General features: G+C 39.9%; 1 protein-coding gene across 1 annotated transcript in view; it reads left to right on the top strand.

The window, feature by feature from the left end:
• The window catches only part of VWA8 (von Willebrand factor A domain containing 8), a 366,079-nt gene that overhangs the window by 60,811 nt on the left and 291,226 nt on the right, over nt 1-14,042 (top strand). Inside the window, exons 6-12 of the mRNA XM_043892308.1 lie at nt 3,017-3,181; nt 3,895-3,944; nt 4,907-5,015; nt 7,385-7,489; nt 11,223-11,354; nt 12,963-13,097; nt 13,185-13,262. Coding sequence (XP_043748243.1) covers nt 3,017-3,181; nt 3,895-3,944; nt 4,907-5,015; nt 7,385-7,489; nt 11,223-11,354; nt 12,963-13,097; nt 13,185-13,262 — 774 coding nt within the window. The remainder of the gene's footprint in view (nt 1-3,016; nt 3,182-3,894; nt 3,945-4,906; nt 5,016-7,384; nt 7,490-11,222; nt 11,355-12,962; nt 13,098-13,184; nt 13,263-14,042) is intronic.

Below are 14,042 nucleotides of genomic sequence, written 5' to 3'. Positions count from 1 at the left end.
AAACTGACATAGTGAACACAGCTGAGTGACTGAACTGACTGATGGTTCATAGGAAGAGGTCAAAATACCAAGATTAATAGGAGATTGGAAGGGGCCTTCCCTGACAGTCTAGTGGCTGGGACTCTGCACTCCCAGGGCAAGGGGTGTGGGTTTGATCCCTGGTCGGGGAACTGGATCCCATGTGCCATAACAGGATCCTACCTGTCGCAAGTGAAAGATCCCACGTGCTGCAGCTAAGACCCAGTGCAGCCAAATGAATGAATGAATGAATGAATACATAAATATTTTTCAAAAGAAGAAAACGGAAAAACTCCCAGTAGTTTGATAAAAACAAACAAACTTGATTCCAACTCTCATGGATGACTTTGAGAGGGTCAGGACTTCAGGGAAAGAAGTAACTGCAGACATGATAGAAAGAACAAGAAAACCAGAATTAGAAGTGGACCCTAAAGATGTGACTGAATTGTTGCAGTTTTATGATAAAACTTTTAACAGATAGAGGAGTTGCTGCTTATGGATGAGCAAAGAAAATGGTTTCTTGAGATGGAATCTACTCCTGGTGAAGATGCCGTGAAAGTTGTTGAAATGATAACATAGGATTTAGAATTTCGAACATAAACCTAGTTGATAAAGCTGAAGCAGAGTTAGAGAGGATTGACTCCAAATTGGAAAGTTCTACCGGGGGTAAAATGCTATCAAACAGCATCTCATGCTATGGAGAAATTGTTCATGAAAGGGTCAGTTGATGCAGCAGACTTCATTGTGGCCTTTTGTTGTTGTTGCTCAGTTGCTTAGTTGTGTCCGACTCTGCAACCCCATGGACTGCAGCTCTCCAGGCTTCCCTGTCCTTGGCCATCTCCTGGAGCTTGCTTAAACTCATGTCCATTGAGTCGGTGATGCCATCCAACCATCTCATCCTCTGTCATCCCCTTCTCCTCCTGCCTTCAATCTTTCCCAGCATCAGGGTCTTTTCTAATGAGTCGGCTGTTCACATCAGGTGGCTAAAGTATTGGAGCTTCAGCTTCAGCATCAGTCCTTCCATTGAATAGTCAGGGTTGATTTCCTTTAGGATGGACTGGTTGGATCTCCTTGCAGTCCAAGGGACTCTCAAGAGTCTTCTCCCAACACCACAGTTCAAAAGCATCAGTTCTTTGGTTCTCAGCCTTCTTTATGGTCCAACTCTCACATTCATATGTGTCTGCTGGAAAAACCATAGCTTTGACTATACAGATCTTTGTTGGCAAAGGGTTTTAGGGAATTGCCACGGCCACCCCAGCCTTCAGCAACCACTCTCCTAATCAGTCAGCAGCCATCAACATTTAGACAAGACCTTCTGCCAGCAAAAAGGCTACTGTTCACTGAAGTCTCAGAAGATGGTTAGCATTTGTTAGCAATGAAGTATTTTTAAATTAAGGTGTGTGCATTTTTTAGATGTAATGCTATTGCGTGCTTAATAGACTACAGTGTAGTGTAAACATGACTTTTGTATGAACTGGAGAACCAAGGAATGTGTGTGTCTCACTTCATTGCAATATGTACTTTATTGTGGTGGTCTGGAACTGCACCTGCAACGTCTCCAAGTTCTGCCTGTATTATCAGGGAAGACTGCCCTCACCCGTTTATTAGTTGCGACATGCCTTTTGCCCCATACTCCCTTACTCTGCTTTTTTCCACAGAGTCGTCTAATATCCTACTTGATTTACTTACTTATGGTTTTAGTTCACTGTTTGCCTCCCTCCGTGTGTGTGTGTGTGTGTGTGTGTGTTAAGTCGCTTTAGTCGTGTCCAACTTGGTGCAGTTGTAGCCTGCTAGGCTCTTCTGTCAGTGGGATTCTCCAGTCAAGAATACTGGAGTGGGTTGCCATGCCCTTCTCCTGAGGATCTTCCTGACCCAGGGGTCCAACCTGGGTCTTCTGCACTGTAGGCAGATTCTTTACCCTCTGCTTCCCTCTACTAGATTATAACTTTCACTAGGTCAGGAATTTTGTTACTGTTATTATCTCAGACTTCAGAACAATGCCTGGCACGTGGTAGGTGCTCAATGACTCTGGTAACAATTAAGTGTAGTGAAGTCTTTAAATGTTGTGATACAAGAAGGTATAAAGAGGGCAACAGCAAAGGACCGGGGTGGTGGGGTTGGGGGTGGCTCTTCAAAGGCTGGAGAACAGTGAAGAGCCATTGGGAGGGTCAGGCAGAGAAGGAAGATGTGACATTCAACAGGTGACTGCTATGGGTCAGTTACTTTTATAAGCATGATCACATTTAACTTTCATAACAGCTGTAATAATATCGGTGATATTATTTCCTCTTTACAGACGAGAAAATTGAGACTTAAAGGGTATAATAGCAGGCTTTTGGTCACTTAGCTAGAATGTGCACTGGAGTCAGCATTTGTGACCCCAAGGTCACATGTTTCCTTTTGTTTCCCGTCTCAGCCCCACCATATCCTAGTTGCAGGAATGTGGGCAAGTTATGTAACTCCTTTGAACCTCAGGAATTGTGTCTATTTGGATTCTGGTGAAATTAAATGAGAAAAATTCATGGAAAGTGCTTACCATTTTTAAGAAATGTTACTTATTACTATTTCTATAGCTTGGTAGAAATACGTCTGTAAACACATTTATCTATTGAAAGTCCCTGGACAGTCTTTGCCCTGCTGGTGGTCTGCCCTTGTAGAACTACTATGTGTTGACTTCTAGCTGGAACCAGTTTATTTTTCTTGCTCTCCTGACTATTCCTCTCTGTTGACCAAGTAGAGCTTAGAGATCTCATCCACATTGCCTTTGTGCCTCAATGCATTCGCCGCTTCTCCTTTCAAATACCAGTCTTCATTTTGCAAGCCTTCCCTGGTACCCTCTTCCTGATTCCACTTTTCTCCCATCCTTGACAGTTTGGCTTCCAGAGGGTTCTCCAGTACAGTTTACTCAGCAGTCAGGGCCTAAATCCCTTAGCTTGGCTCCTGCAGGTGTGGTCTGTATTGCCATGCAGTAATAACTTGTGCTTTCGTCCTCTTTTAGAATCATACCAAAACAGAATTGGATGCTTGGAAGATTGTCCGAGTTAGTGAAAACTTCCGAGTCATTGCCTTGGGCTTGCCAGTGCCCAGGTACTCTGGGAATCCATTAGATCCCCCACTCCGGTCTCGATTTCAAGCCAGAGATATTTATTATCTGCCCTTCAAGGTAAGTAGGAACAGGGATAATTTATTTTTGAATTTTTGTTTAATTTTAATTGAAGTATAATTTATTTGCAATATTACATTAGTTTCAGGTGTTCATCTCAGTGATTCAGTATTTTCATAGATTATACTTCGTTAAAGTTATTGTAAAATATTGGCTGTGTTCTTTGTGGGGATAGCTCAGCTGATACAGAATCCGCCTGCAATGCAGGAGACCCAGTTCGATTCCTGGGTCAGGAAGATCCCCTGGAGAAGGGATAGGTTACCCACTCCAGTATTCTTGGGCTTCCCTGGGGGCTCAGACAGTAAAGAACCCACATTCCTTGTGCTTGTAGCTTATTTGTTTTATACACAGTAGTTTGTACCTCTTCATTCCCTCCCCTGTCTCGCCCCTCTCTCCTTAAGGGTGGCTTGTTTTTAAAACATCTCTCCTGTTTATAATAAATTCAGTTACTATAAAAATGTTACTGTGTTTGTAGTTGTCCCCTTCCTAGTTACTGGAAAGTAAAATGGATACAAAGGTAAAGAAAATCTCTGAAAACTAGGAAGAAAGAGTTACTTTTCTTTTAGAAAATAACATGTATCAGAAAATGATTTTTTGCTATTAATTGCTTAGTGTTTGCTTAATTAAAAGGTTGAATTATGTCTCTAAAGTATTTGCATTTAATATGTTACAGTCCTTATTAATCAATTTGATATGTTCCTGTGCTATTTTAGGACCAACTTAAACTGTTATATTCAGTTGGAGCCAATGTTCCTACTGAAAAGTAAGTATTTCAGATATACATATAGATCTATATGTATATATATATATGTGCTAACTATTTATACATAAATCAATATTTATAACATATTAACATAATAATTTATATTAACATATGCTATATGAAACATGTTATATTAAACATAAAAATAATGTTTATGTATAAATATAAATATATACATATTTACATATGTATATATGTATATTTGTGTGTATAAATAGCTTATATATATATATATAAAATCTCGATTCTTAACATTGAACTTGTTTTGCCCATTCATTGATCAACTGATTCATTCATTCATTCAGCAACCATTTGAAGAGCTTTTCAGTAGCTATGGTACATGTGTTAATGATAAAGTTAATAATAAGACATGAATTTTGATGACAAGAATTTCAAGATCCAGTAGAGTTTAAAGATATGTGTATAGATAGTTTTTTTTTAACATAGTGTGGTTAGGTCCACAATTTCAAAGTGTTGGGGAATGTTGTGGTTGGAACTGTACAGGGTCTTTGCAAAGGCATTGGCATTTGACATCGATCTTAAAGAAGGAGTAGGCTTTTGACTGATAGAGAATGGAATTAAAGAATTCTAAGAAATTTTTTAAAGGCATGGATTTTGAGTATGTATGTTTTATTCTTAAAAATATGAAGAGCTCCCAGTGGCTTAAGTTTGGATTTGGACTGAGAAAGATAGGAGGTGAGACTGACAGGGTAGTTTTGGGTCAGGTTGTATAAAACCTCACATATTGTGATGGATTTAAGAGATTAGGTACACTTACCTGTACCCAATAAGCTTCTGAGTTTTAAATGAAATATAATGTGGAGCTCTTGTTCTTTAAGAATTTAATAGTAGATGTCAACTTTTTAGATTAATTACATTGGCCCAGCTATTTTGTATTTAACAGATTTTATATACTGAAACTGTTAGAATAAAATTTAATGCCACTTCTTTTTTTCCCCTAGAGTTTCTCAGCTCTTATCCTTTGCCACCACTCTCTGTTCCCAAGAATCTTCTACCCTTGGACTTCCAGATTTTCCTTTAGATAGTCTACCAGCTGCAGTTCAAATCCTGGTATGTATCAAGTAATTTAATGACTGGTATATCCAAATGTGGCAAGGAAAATGTAAAAGTTAATCCTTGGAGATTAATCATCTGTGTTTGCCTTGTCATGTTCATCTATAAATACTCCAAGGCCTGAGTGTAACGTGCTGTGCAGCCCAGCAGACTGTACAGAGAGCCGCGATGTGTTCTGAGCCCCTAAAGAGCGCACAGCCTTGGGGTGGGGGCGGGTGGGGGGAGGCAGGCTCCCAGCTCAGGTGTAAGTTGGACACAGGGAAGGAGGCTTCCACCTGATCACGCAGAGGTCAGCTGCACACTACCTTGGGCCTCAGACTGGCTTCGCCCTGAGGTAGGCGAGCGAGGGCTTTCCCACTCCAGCGCCGTCAGTCACTGGTTCGTGTTGTCCCCGGGGTCGCGTGTCCCCAGGCACTCGCTGGTCTCCCACCCGGAACTCAAGGGCAGTCTTCTTCCAGAGACCTGCAGCCGCTGGTTGCTGGACGGGCAAGCAGGGAGGCACAGGAAGGAGGAACCGCTGGGGGGTTTGATGGAGCGTAGGCGTCCTCCCCCGTGCTTTCGTGAAGATCATGACGGTGGCATCTGGAGCAATGGGAAGGCAGAGGGCACAGCCCGGGCGGAGGTGCTGATTCGCCAGAGGGCTTGGTGTGTTTGGAGAATGGTAATAAATTGTGTCACTAGAGCAACCGTGTGTGGTGAAGAGAAACGTGAGGACCTTGTCACAACAAGTGTTTTGCATGGTGAGTGCAGTTGTCTGGATTTTATGATGTGGAAGAAGTGGCCTATTAGACATTATTGAGTAGATGGGTTGTGCGACAGTCAGGTATCTGTAGGAGGAAGGCACCTCTGTTGGCAGCAAGGTGGGGTGGGAGTGCGTGGGACTCACAGGAACACTGAGACAAGACACTTATTTTTAATCTCACGTTGCTTCTTATTTTTCTCTTTTCCTGAGAGCCAGTGAGTTAGGTCAACCTGCCTGCCAATGCAGGAGAAGCAAGAGATGCTGGTTTGATCTCTGGGTAGGGAAGCTCCCCTGGAGGAGGGCATGGCAGCCCACTCCATTATTCTTGCCTGGAGCACTCCGTGGACAGAGGAGCTTGGCCGGCTACAGTTTATAGGGTCACAGTGAGTCAGACATGACTGAAGTGACTTTGCACACGCATGCATACCAACATTTGGAGCAGCATTTTCCCTCCGTATCTATCATGTCTTCTACTTTTCATTCTTATTGTTTTTCCCCTTGGAACTTTTTGCTTTGACAATTCTCAAATCCCCCCAAAAAAAGTTCAAAAATAGCCAAACATAAAACTATAATCCCATTAAGTAGAATCACCAATTTTTAACATTATTACCACTTTTGTTTGCACTTTCTCTTTTTACCTAAACAATTCTGAAAATAAATTGCAGTCAGTATTCTTAACTACTTCAGTATGCAGCTCTGAGAATTAGAACATTCTTCTATTAATAACCAGGACACTTATTATCACACCCCTCTGCATATCAACAATAATTCCATAATGTCACCTAATAGGCAGTTTATATTGAAATTTCCCTCATTGTCCTAATTAAACAGACTTTTTAAAGTAAGTAAACCCATTTGGGAAAGCAGTTTGGGGCGAAAAATTCGAGGATAAAAAACACTTTCTGACTCTGTAGTTAAAACAGTGACTTATATGGGCTTCCCAGGTGGCACTAGTGGTAAAGAACCTGTCTGCTGATGAGGAGACAAAGAAGATGTAGGTTCAATCCCTGGGTTGGGAAGATCCCCTGGAGAAGGGAATGGCAACCCACTCCAGTATTCTTGCCTGGAGAATTGCATGGACAGAGGAACATGGTGGGTACAGTCCATGGGGTCCCAAAGAGTCAGACACAAGTGAAGGGACAGAGCAGGAACATTTTGTAACTTTGTAGTTGTAACAGTGAAGCCAGGAGTATGTGGATGAGGTCCACCCAGGTTAGGAGTAAGGGAAAAGGAGAAGGTACTTTGGGATGAGTGGGGTAGAGAAATGTGTCAAACATGTAATTTTCGGACATGCTGAATGGGAGTCTGTGGGACACCCATATAGTCACATCTCACAGACAATTGAGAGTTTAGACCTAGAGCTCAAGAGATTTGTCAAGAGTAGAGATGGAGACACACATACAGCAGCTGAAAGATGAGAGTGGGCGAGTTTACCAAGGGAAAGGGTGCAGATCAGGAAGAGAAGAGGAAACTGAATATTTACTTTTGTAGACTTCTGGAGAGTATGAGACACTTACTGGTTATCGTTTATGATGCAATTTCAATGTCACACGTACATTTCAAATAAATTTTTTGTGATGATTGTAGATGTTCTTCATTCCCATGTATTTTCCCTCCCAAATAGGATTCCTTTCCTATGATGTCAATCCAACATGCACTCCAGCGGCTTTACCCGTATACTGTTTTACTGGGACATGAAGGGAAGATGGCTGTGGAAGGAGTTTTAAAAGTAAGTATCTGCTTCACTTTCTTTCCTTACCTTTCCCATGTTCTCTTCTTGTGCCTTCTTTTCCCTTCTTCTCATCTCTGTCTTACCCTTTTTTCCTACTTTTCTCTCTCCTTTTTTCTTTCTTTCCTGTCTTTTCTTTTTCTCTTTTCCAGACATGCAGGTACTGGCATGACAGTAATGGGGAGTAAATATTCCTTCTGCATTTATTAGCAGGCACTCTACACTAAGGAAGAGCTTTTCTTCTCCCCGACATACTTATTTATTCATTTATATCAATATGGACTTATGGATCCCTATTTTATTCAGTGGGTTATAATTTACTATCATTATTTATTTTCATGCTAGCATTATCTCAGGTTTTGGCCACTTCAAGTTAATCTTTGGTAGAGTCATTGACTCACCTCAAATAATTCCCTTTTATGAAGGATGTTTTTGTTATTCTGACATAGTTTGACTCAAGGTGTATAGATTTCTAAGAAGCGCATAGAATGTGAACACTTGGCAGTTGTGGTCATATGTACACGTCCCAGGATTGGATATATGGAATGGTATATGGGGACTTCCCTAATGGTCCAGGGGTTAGGGCTTCACACCCCTAATGCAGGGAAGTAAGATACCCACATGCTGCACTGTGTGGCCAAAAAAAAAAGAGATACTTGAACAGTGTTTATTATGCCTCATCCCGGAACATACACACGGTCTTTGGGAGTATGGAAGCACTCTCTGCAGCTGGTGTTAGTGAGAAGGGCTCAGAAGAGTAGAACAGTAGATTCTGATTACTTAAGTGCGATTTTATTTCATATATCAGCTAGTCCAAGAAGTAGTATTTTCATTGATTGGTGATGTCAATAATAACAAAATAAAAATAACAAAAAGCTGTTTCCTCATAAATGCTAAAATGTGTAGTATTAGCAGCAGAATCTAAAAGAAAAACAAAAAGAAGCAAGGGGAAAATAATGGTCAATAAAGAGACAAAGGAAAGTGGAGGAGACAGAAGAGAAAGAAGCAGGCCTGAGGGTGGTGAAATAGCAGCCACTGATGAAAGGAAAGAAAGGGGTTTTCTGTGTGAGAAGGGGTGAGGGAGCAGGGGTGGGAGAGAGGGGGGAAATAGAAGGATGTTAAAGAGATAATGGAGAACCATTTGGAAATGGGGAAACTAATTCATAGGCTCAAGGAGTCAGGAGACTTCTAGTTGGACTGTATAGTTCACTCTAAGATTTAGAGTTTTTTCTTGTTGGCTGCACTGGGTCCTCTTGCTTTTGCTCAGGCCCCTCTAGTTGTGGCGAGCGGGGGCTACTCTCTAGTTGCAGAGCATGGTGGCTTCTCTCGTTGCCCAGCACAGGCTCTCGGGCGCGTGGGCTTCAGGAGTCGCCCCTTGAGAGCCTAGGAGCACTAGAGCTTCAGTAGTCGTGGTGCACAGGCTGAGTTGCTCCGCAGCACGTGCAGTCTTCCCAGACCAGGGACCGAACCCATGACCTCTGGAATGGCAGGCAAATTCTTACCCACTGGGCCACCAGAGAAGTCCTAGAACTCCCCTTTGGTTTAATTAGCATCTGTGCTACCTTGGCATCAGTCACTGAAATAGCATACCTAATGTCTGAGAAAAAGAGGCTGTGTTTCCAGGTGAGCTCCCAGCCGCACATAGCACAGAGATCAGTGCCGTGGGAACAGGGGTACATGGAATAGAAGAAAATATCAGGGTGCTGATAAAATGGAGCGATGTAAGCTTTTGTGACACCGGCAAGAGAGGGCATTGATAAGTGTCTCGATCAGTCTGTTGTGAACAAAGGTCTACATTTTTACAAAGGTATCAGTTTGATGTGTTTCTGGTCTGTAATTTCAGAATTAGTCATACAAATTCTATAAAGTTATACAATGCCTTTAAAGAGTTGAGTTTTCTAAAGGAGATAGTCAGTGTTGCTTCATTTTGTTTGGCCTTTATTTGGACCTTTGTAATTAAGGGGAACATAGAATACTGACTGAGAGTCCATATTGTAAACAAGTGATTTCAAATCTGATTGTAGAATTTAAAATAAAAAAAGGAAAAAGAGGAGTTTTGTTACTTATGTAAGAGGAGGAAAAGTGATTGTCTTTTCTTGCCTTAATTTTGTGAAGAATTACGTATCTATTTTATTCCTCTATTTCATACTTTTTGATCAACAATCTTTAAATTTCCTGTGCCAGCAAATGGTAACTCACCTTGCAACTTCAGTTCTTGAACTATTTTAGTGTATCCTAGCCTACTATTTTTATTCTACTGAAATATTTTGGTTTGCATTATTTATGAGGATGTAACAAGTATAGCAAGTGTTCAAGGCATTAGTGTTCCTTTCTGGAATATAAATGCTCTGACATCAACCGTATGTCAAGTTAAAACTGTTATTACTATGGCTGGAATAAAAGCATACCTTTAAATTCATAAATGTATTGTTTTAGAATTTTATGGGTCTGAGTTCCAAATTCTAATGAACGTAATTACTTGGCTAAGGCTTTACTCCTTTTCTATTAAACTTCCCTTAAAATACAATGTAACTTTTTCTTTTTCTTTTTTTAATGAAATTAAGGAGTCAATGATTGTTAATTGTCTATAACATGGAAGCACTTCCTATCAAATTGTGTGACACCATGGGAATTTGCATATATAAATTGTGTAAAGCAGAGAACTTATGTTTTCTATGGTAGCACAAATAAACAGCTTTTCTTAGGATGGAGAAAGGAATGACTATCTTGGGTACTTAAGACATTGAAATGAGGACGTGAACTGGGCTGTTGTGTTTAAAATGTTGAAACTGATGATAATTTTCTTCCCCAGACTCTGTTTTCTAGTATTGAATCATTCTGTTGAATAGACAATGATCTGTTCTTTCATTGGGTTTCAACTCTTTTGCTGTAGTGATAATGTTCTGTAAGTATTGTAGGATTTGTGGGGAATAATTTCTGCCTGTTTAATGCTAAAAATGAATTAAGCCTTTCATATTGAACATGCTGCTGTTAGATGGTCGTAGGATTTACTTAATTCTTAGTTAGTATCCTCATTTTTCATATACTTACTTGTGTTCTGTATGTGTTTTTTATATAATCAGCTGGGATTAGAAAGAGTTTAACCTAGTGTTAGAACCTTGATCTTTGGCCTACATGGAGAAAGAATCAGTGGTCCGGGCATTTTAAGTCCAGTCTGGCAAATATTGAGAACCTATACTGTGGAAGGCACTGTGTCAGATACTGTAGAAGATTGATTGTTATACTTTATCATAATCAGTTAAACTAACCATATAGGCAATCAGCAGAATGGTGTCCAGGAAGTTCTATTTTTATCAATTTCAGACAGCTATTAACTAACTTCTGTTGATTTAAGAAATCAACTGATATGGGTCTTGTTTTAATTTATTGTAAGCATGTTTTCAAGAGTCACATCATCCTTTTCTAGGAAGCTGGAGCCTTTGATTATCAGGAATTGTAGACTGCAAACTTCTGTCAGATCAAGGATTCAGCAACTCCATTCCTTGGTATTTAGTAAATTTTAGGGACTATTTTCAGGTCACCTTTAGTAATTGGCCTAAGTAGAATGAATGGTATCTGCAAAAATAGGGGGAAAATATTCTCATTAATTTTTTTGCCTTTATTTTTATAACACTGAATGAGTTTTAGTTCTAATTAAGATGGACATGTCCAGATATCCAACGTTAATACTAAAATAAAAAGTAAATTATATGTTTTTCTGGTCATTTTATAGCGCTTTGAACTCGAGGATTCAAGAAGGTCTGTGCTTCCTGAGGAGATAGTGAGAGTGGAAAGGACGACCGAAAACAATGTCTTCCAAGCTTCTGTGACCATCCGGATTGCAGAAAAAGAGGTGACCATCAAGGTAATGAATGAATCAAGGTTTGTACTCTCTAAGGTTGCCTGTATTAACCATACAGGTTCTGGTTAGTACTAGACATTTTTTTTTAACCTAAATTGAGTTTATAATCTGTTCATAAGTCTTTGGTTCCATAGTGTCACACATATATGTCTGTATCTGTGTATTTATATATCCAGTCATGTATACTTGTAAACTGGAAAAGTTCAGGAGAAAAATAGGGATAGCTTTTCATCAAAAACCAGTCAGCCTCTGGGAAATCAAATACAGTGTTTATTAATGAAAGCATTTTGTGTTCTAAGTCCTTGATAAGAAATAGTTTGAAAATATGTTTCCAAACATATTTTAGCAACTAAAGATTTAGCAGCTAAGGATTGAGACCCCAAGGACTGCAGCCCACACGACTCCTCTGTCCCTGGAATTCTCCAGGCAAGAATACTGGAGTGGGTTGCCATGCCCTTCTCCAGGGGATCTTCCTGACCCAGGGATTGAACCCGGGTCTCCTGCATTGCAAATGGATTCTTTACTGTCTTAGGTACCAGGGAGGCCCAGAACTAAGGATTACCCAAAAATAAAATATCTGTCGGCTACAGGAAGCGGCTGAAAGAAGAGCTATTGTAGGTGAACAATTTTTAGAGGAGGGAATGGTATTTGGTCACACAGCTCCATCTGCTTTCTCTGCCTGCTTTTTCCTAGCCCTTTCTTTGAGGGTCCTGAGAATCCCAAGAGTTGATAGGAAACTGACACTAGAATACACAGCTTAAAAAATACTGACTTAATTAAATTGTAAGTGAATGTAGGAAAGCGTAAATGCTTGCCTTCTTATGTTAGGACAGAGCAAATTTTCATGATAGACTTTTTTGTTTGTTTTAATGTAATATTAATAATATTGGGTTGGCCAAAAAGTTTGTCCAGGTTTTTCCATAAGATGGTGCAGAAAAACCTGGGCAAGCTTTTTGGCCAACCCAATACTTATTCATGTAATTGTATTTATTCAGTCATCAAACAAAATATTGAATGTGTCTACCATGAGCTGGGCTCTGTTTTGGAATCTGCTGAGTGCCTGCAGTGCACCAACACTTTAATCAGGAGGAGATAGGAAATAAAAGGCAGTGTGTGTGAAGGATGGGAGGAGGCTTTAAGAGCAGCTGCTTCTGAGTGGTAAACTGAAAATAAAAATGGGAAAAGATTTGTGGATAGTTTAGAAATCAGGAGATCTTTGGTGATTTTGGAAAATCCCAGTTGGCTGATTTTAAATTTTGTCCTTATAACTGAAATTTGAGCAAAAACCTTCATTCTCAAGCAGTGCATTGTTATTATGAGTTATAAATAGCATGAAAATTACTTGATTCTCATGAAAATTACTTGATTCTCATGAAAATGTCTGACAGCATGGGCTTTAATTTTAGAGGGATTATTGACTTGGAAGTTTGATAAAAATGATCATCAGATCTGTGCTTGAGAAAATTGCTACTCTGCTGAAATATCTAAAACAGTATATAATTGAATTGAGCAGGAAATTAGTCAAAATTTTAAATGGCAGTTGTATGCTTTCATTTACCAATATTTTGAGAAAAATATATGCATATTACATTTGCCTCTTTTTAATTACAGGTACCAGCTGGGACTAGGCCATTGAGTCAGCCCTGTACATCAGACCATTTTATACAAACCTTGAGCCATAAACAGCTGCTGGCTGAAATGATGCAGTCTCACAAGGTTAAGGACATATGTTTAATCGGAGGAAAAGTAAGACTGGCAGCCTTCCTGCAAACTTCTGCTTCCTGACTTTGGGTTGTTTTGACTTATCCCTTAAATGATTGTGTCCATTTGTAGGGTTGTGGAAAAACAGTCATCGCTAAGAGCTTTGCAGATACCTTGGGATACAATATAGAACCTATCATGCTGTATCAGGTAAGCTGTTCATTTTTAGTACTTGGACTATAAACGTATACTTTTGGACCATCAGTAGAATTTATGGATATCCTTCTTTAAGTTGGACCTGTTAATTTTGAAGTTGATAAATAACAGAAACAGCTATCAAACTGGAATGCAATTATAATTATTTGGAATTTTTGAAAGTGTATTCTAGGATATCTGATGTGCCCAAAATACCAGGGTCTGTTTTCCAAAAGAGATCCATTTTACACGCATGTGTACACACAGTACAGTTAACAGTAACTTGGATATACAGTTTTCCCAGCATGATTTGTTGAAAAGACTATCTTTTCCCCTGTAGTAGGATAGTCTTGGCATTCTTGTAAAAAATCAAGTGACCATACATGTGCCTGTAAGTTTCTGGGCCCCCTGTTCTACTCCACTGGTTTATATGTCTGTCCTTATGGTGAGGGGGAGTACATTTTTTTTGCTTAATTCATGGAAGATGAAATGAATACCTTGCCTGCTTAGAAAATCACTCCTCTTGATGATGGTTAGCTCAGTATGAAATTTCATTAGAAGTGATCTGAGAATGGCGTTTTATCATAATCTGCCTGCAGTGCGGGGCACCTGAGTATGATCCCTGCGTTGGCAAGATACCCTGGAGAAGGGAATGGCAACCCACTCCAGTATTCTTGCCTGGAAAATTCCATGGACAGAGGAAACTGGCAGGCTACAGTCCATGGGATTGCTAAGGGTTGGACACGACTGAGTGAATAACACTTTCAGTTTTCACCAACCTAGTTTCTAGTTTCA

The sequence above is a fragment of the Cervus elaphus genome, chromosome 30 (genome assembly GCF_910594005.1).
Source record: "Cervus elaphus chromosome 30, mCerEla1.1, whole genome shotgun sequence".
Lineage (NCBI taxonomy): Eukaryota > Metazoa > Chordata > Mammalia > Artiodactyla > Cervidae > Cervus > Cervus elaphus.
The sequence above is the reverse complement of the archived record's forward strand: the minus strand, read 5'-3'. Positions and strand labels throughout refer to the sequence as shown.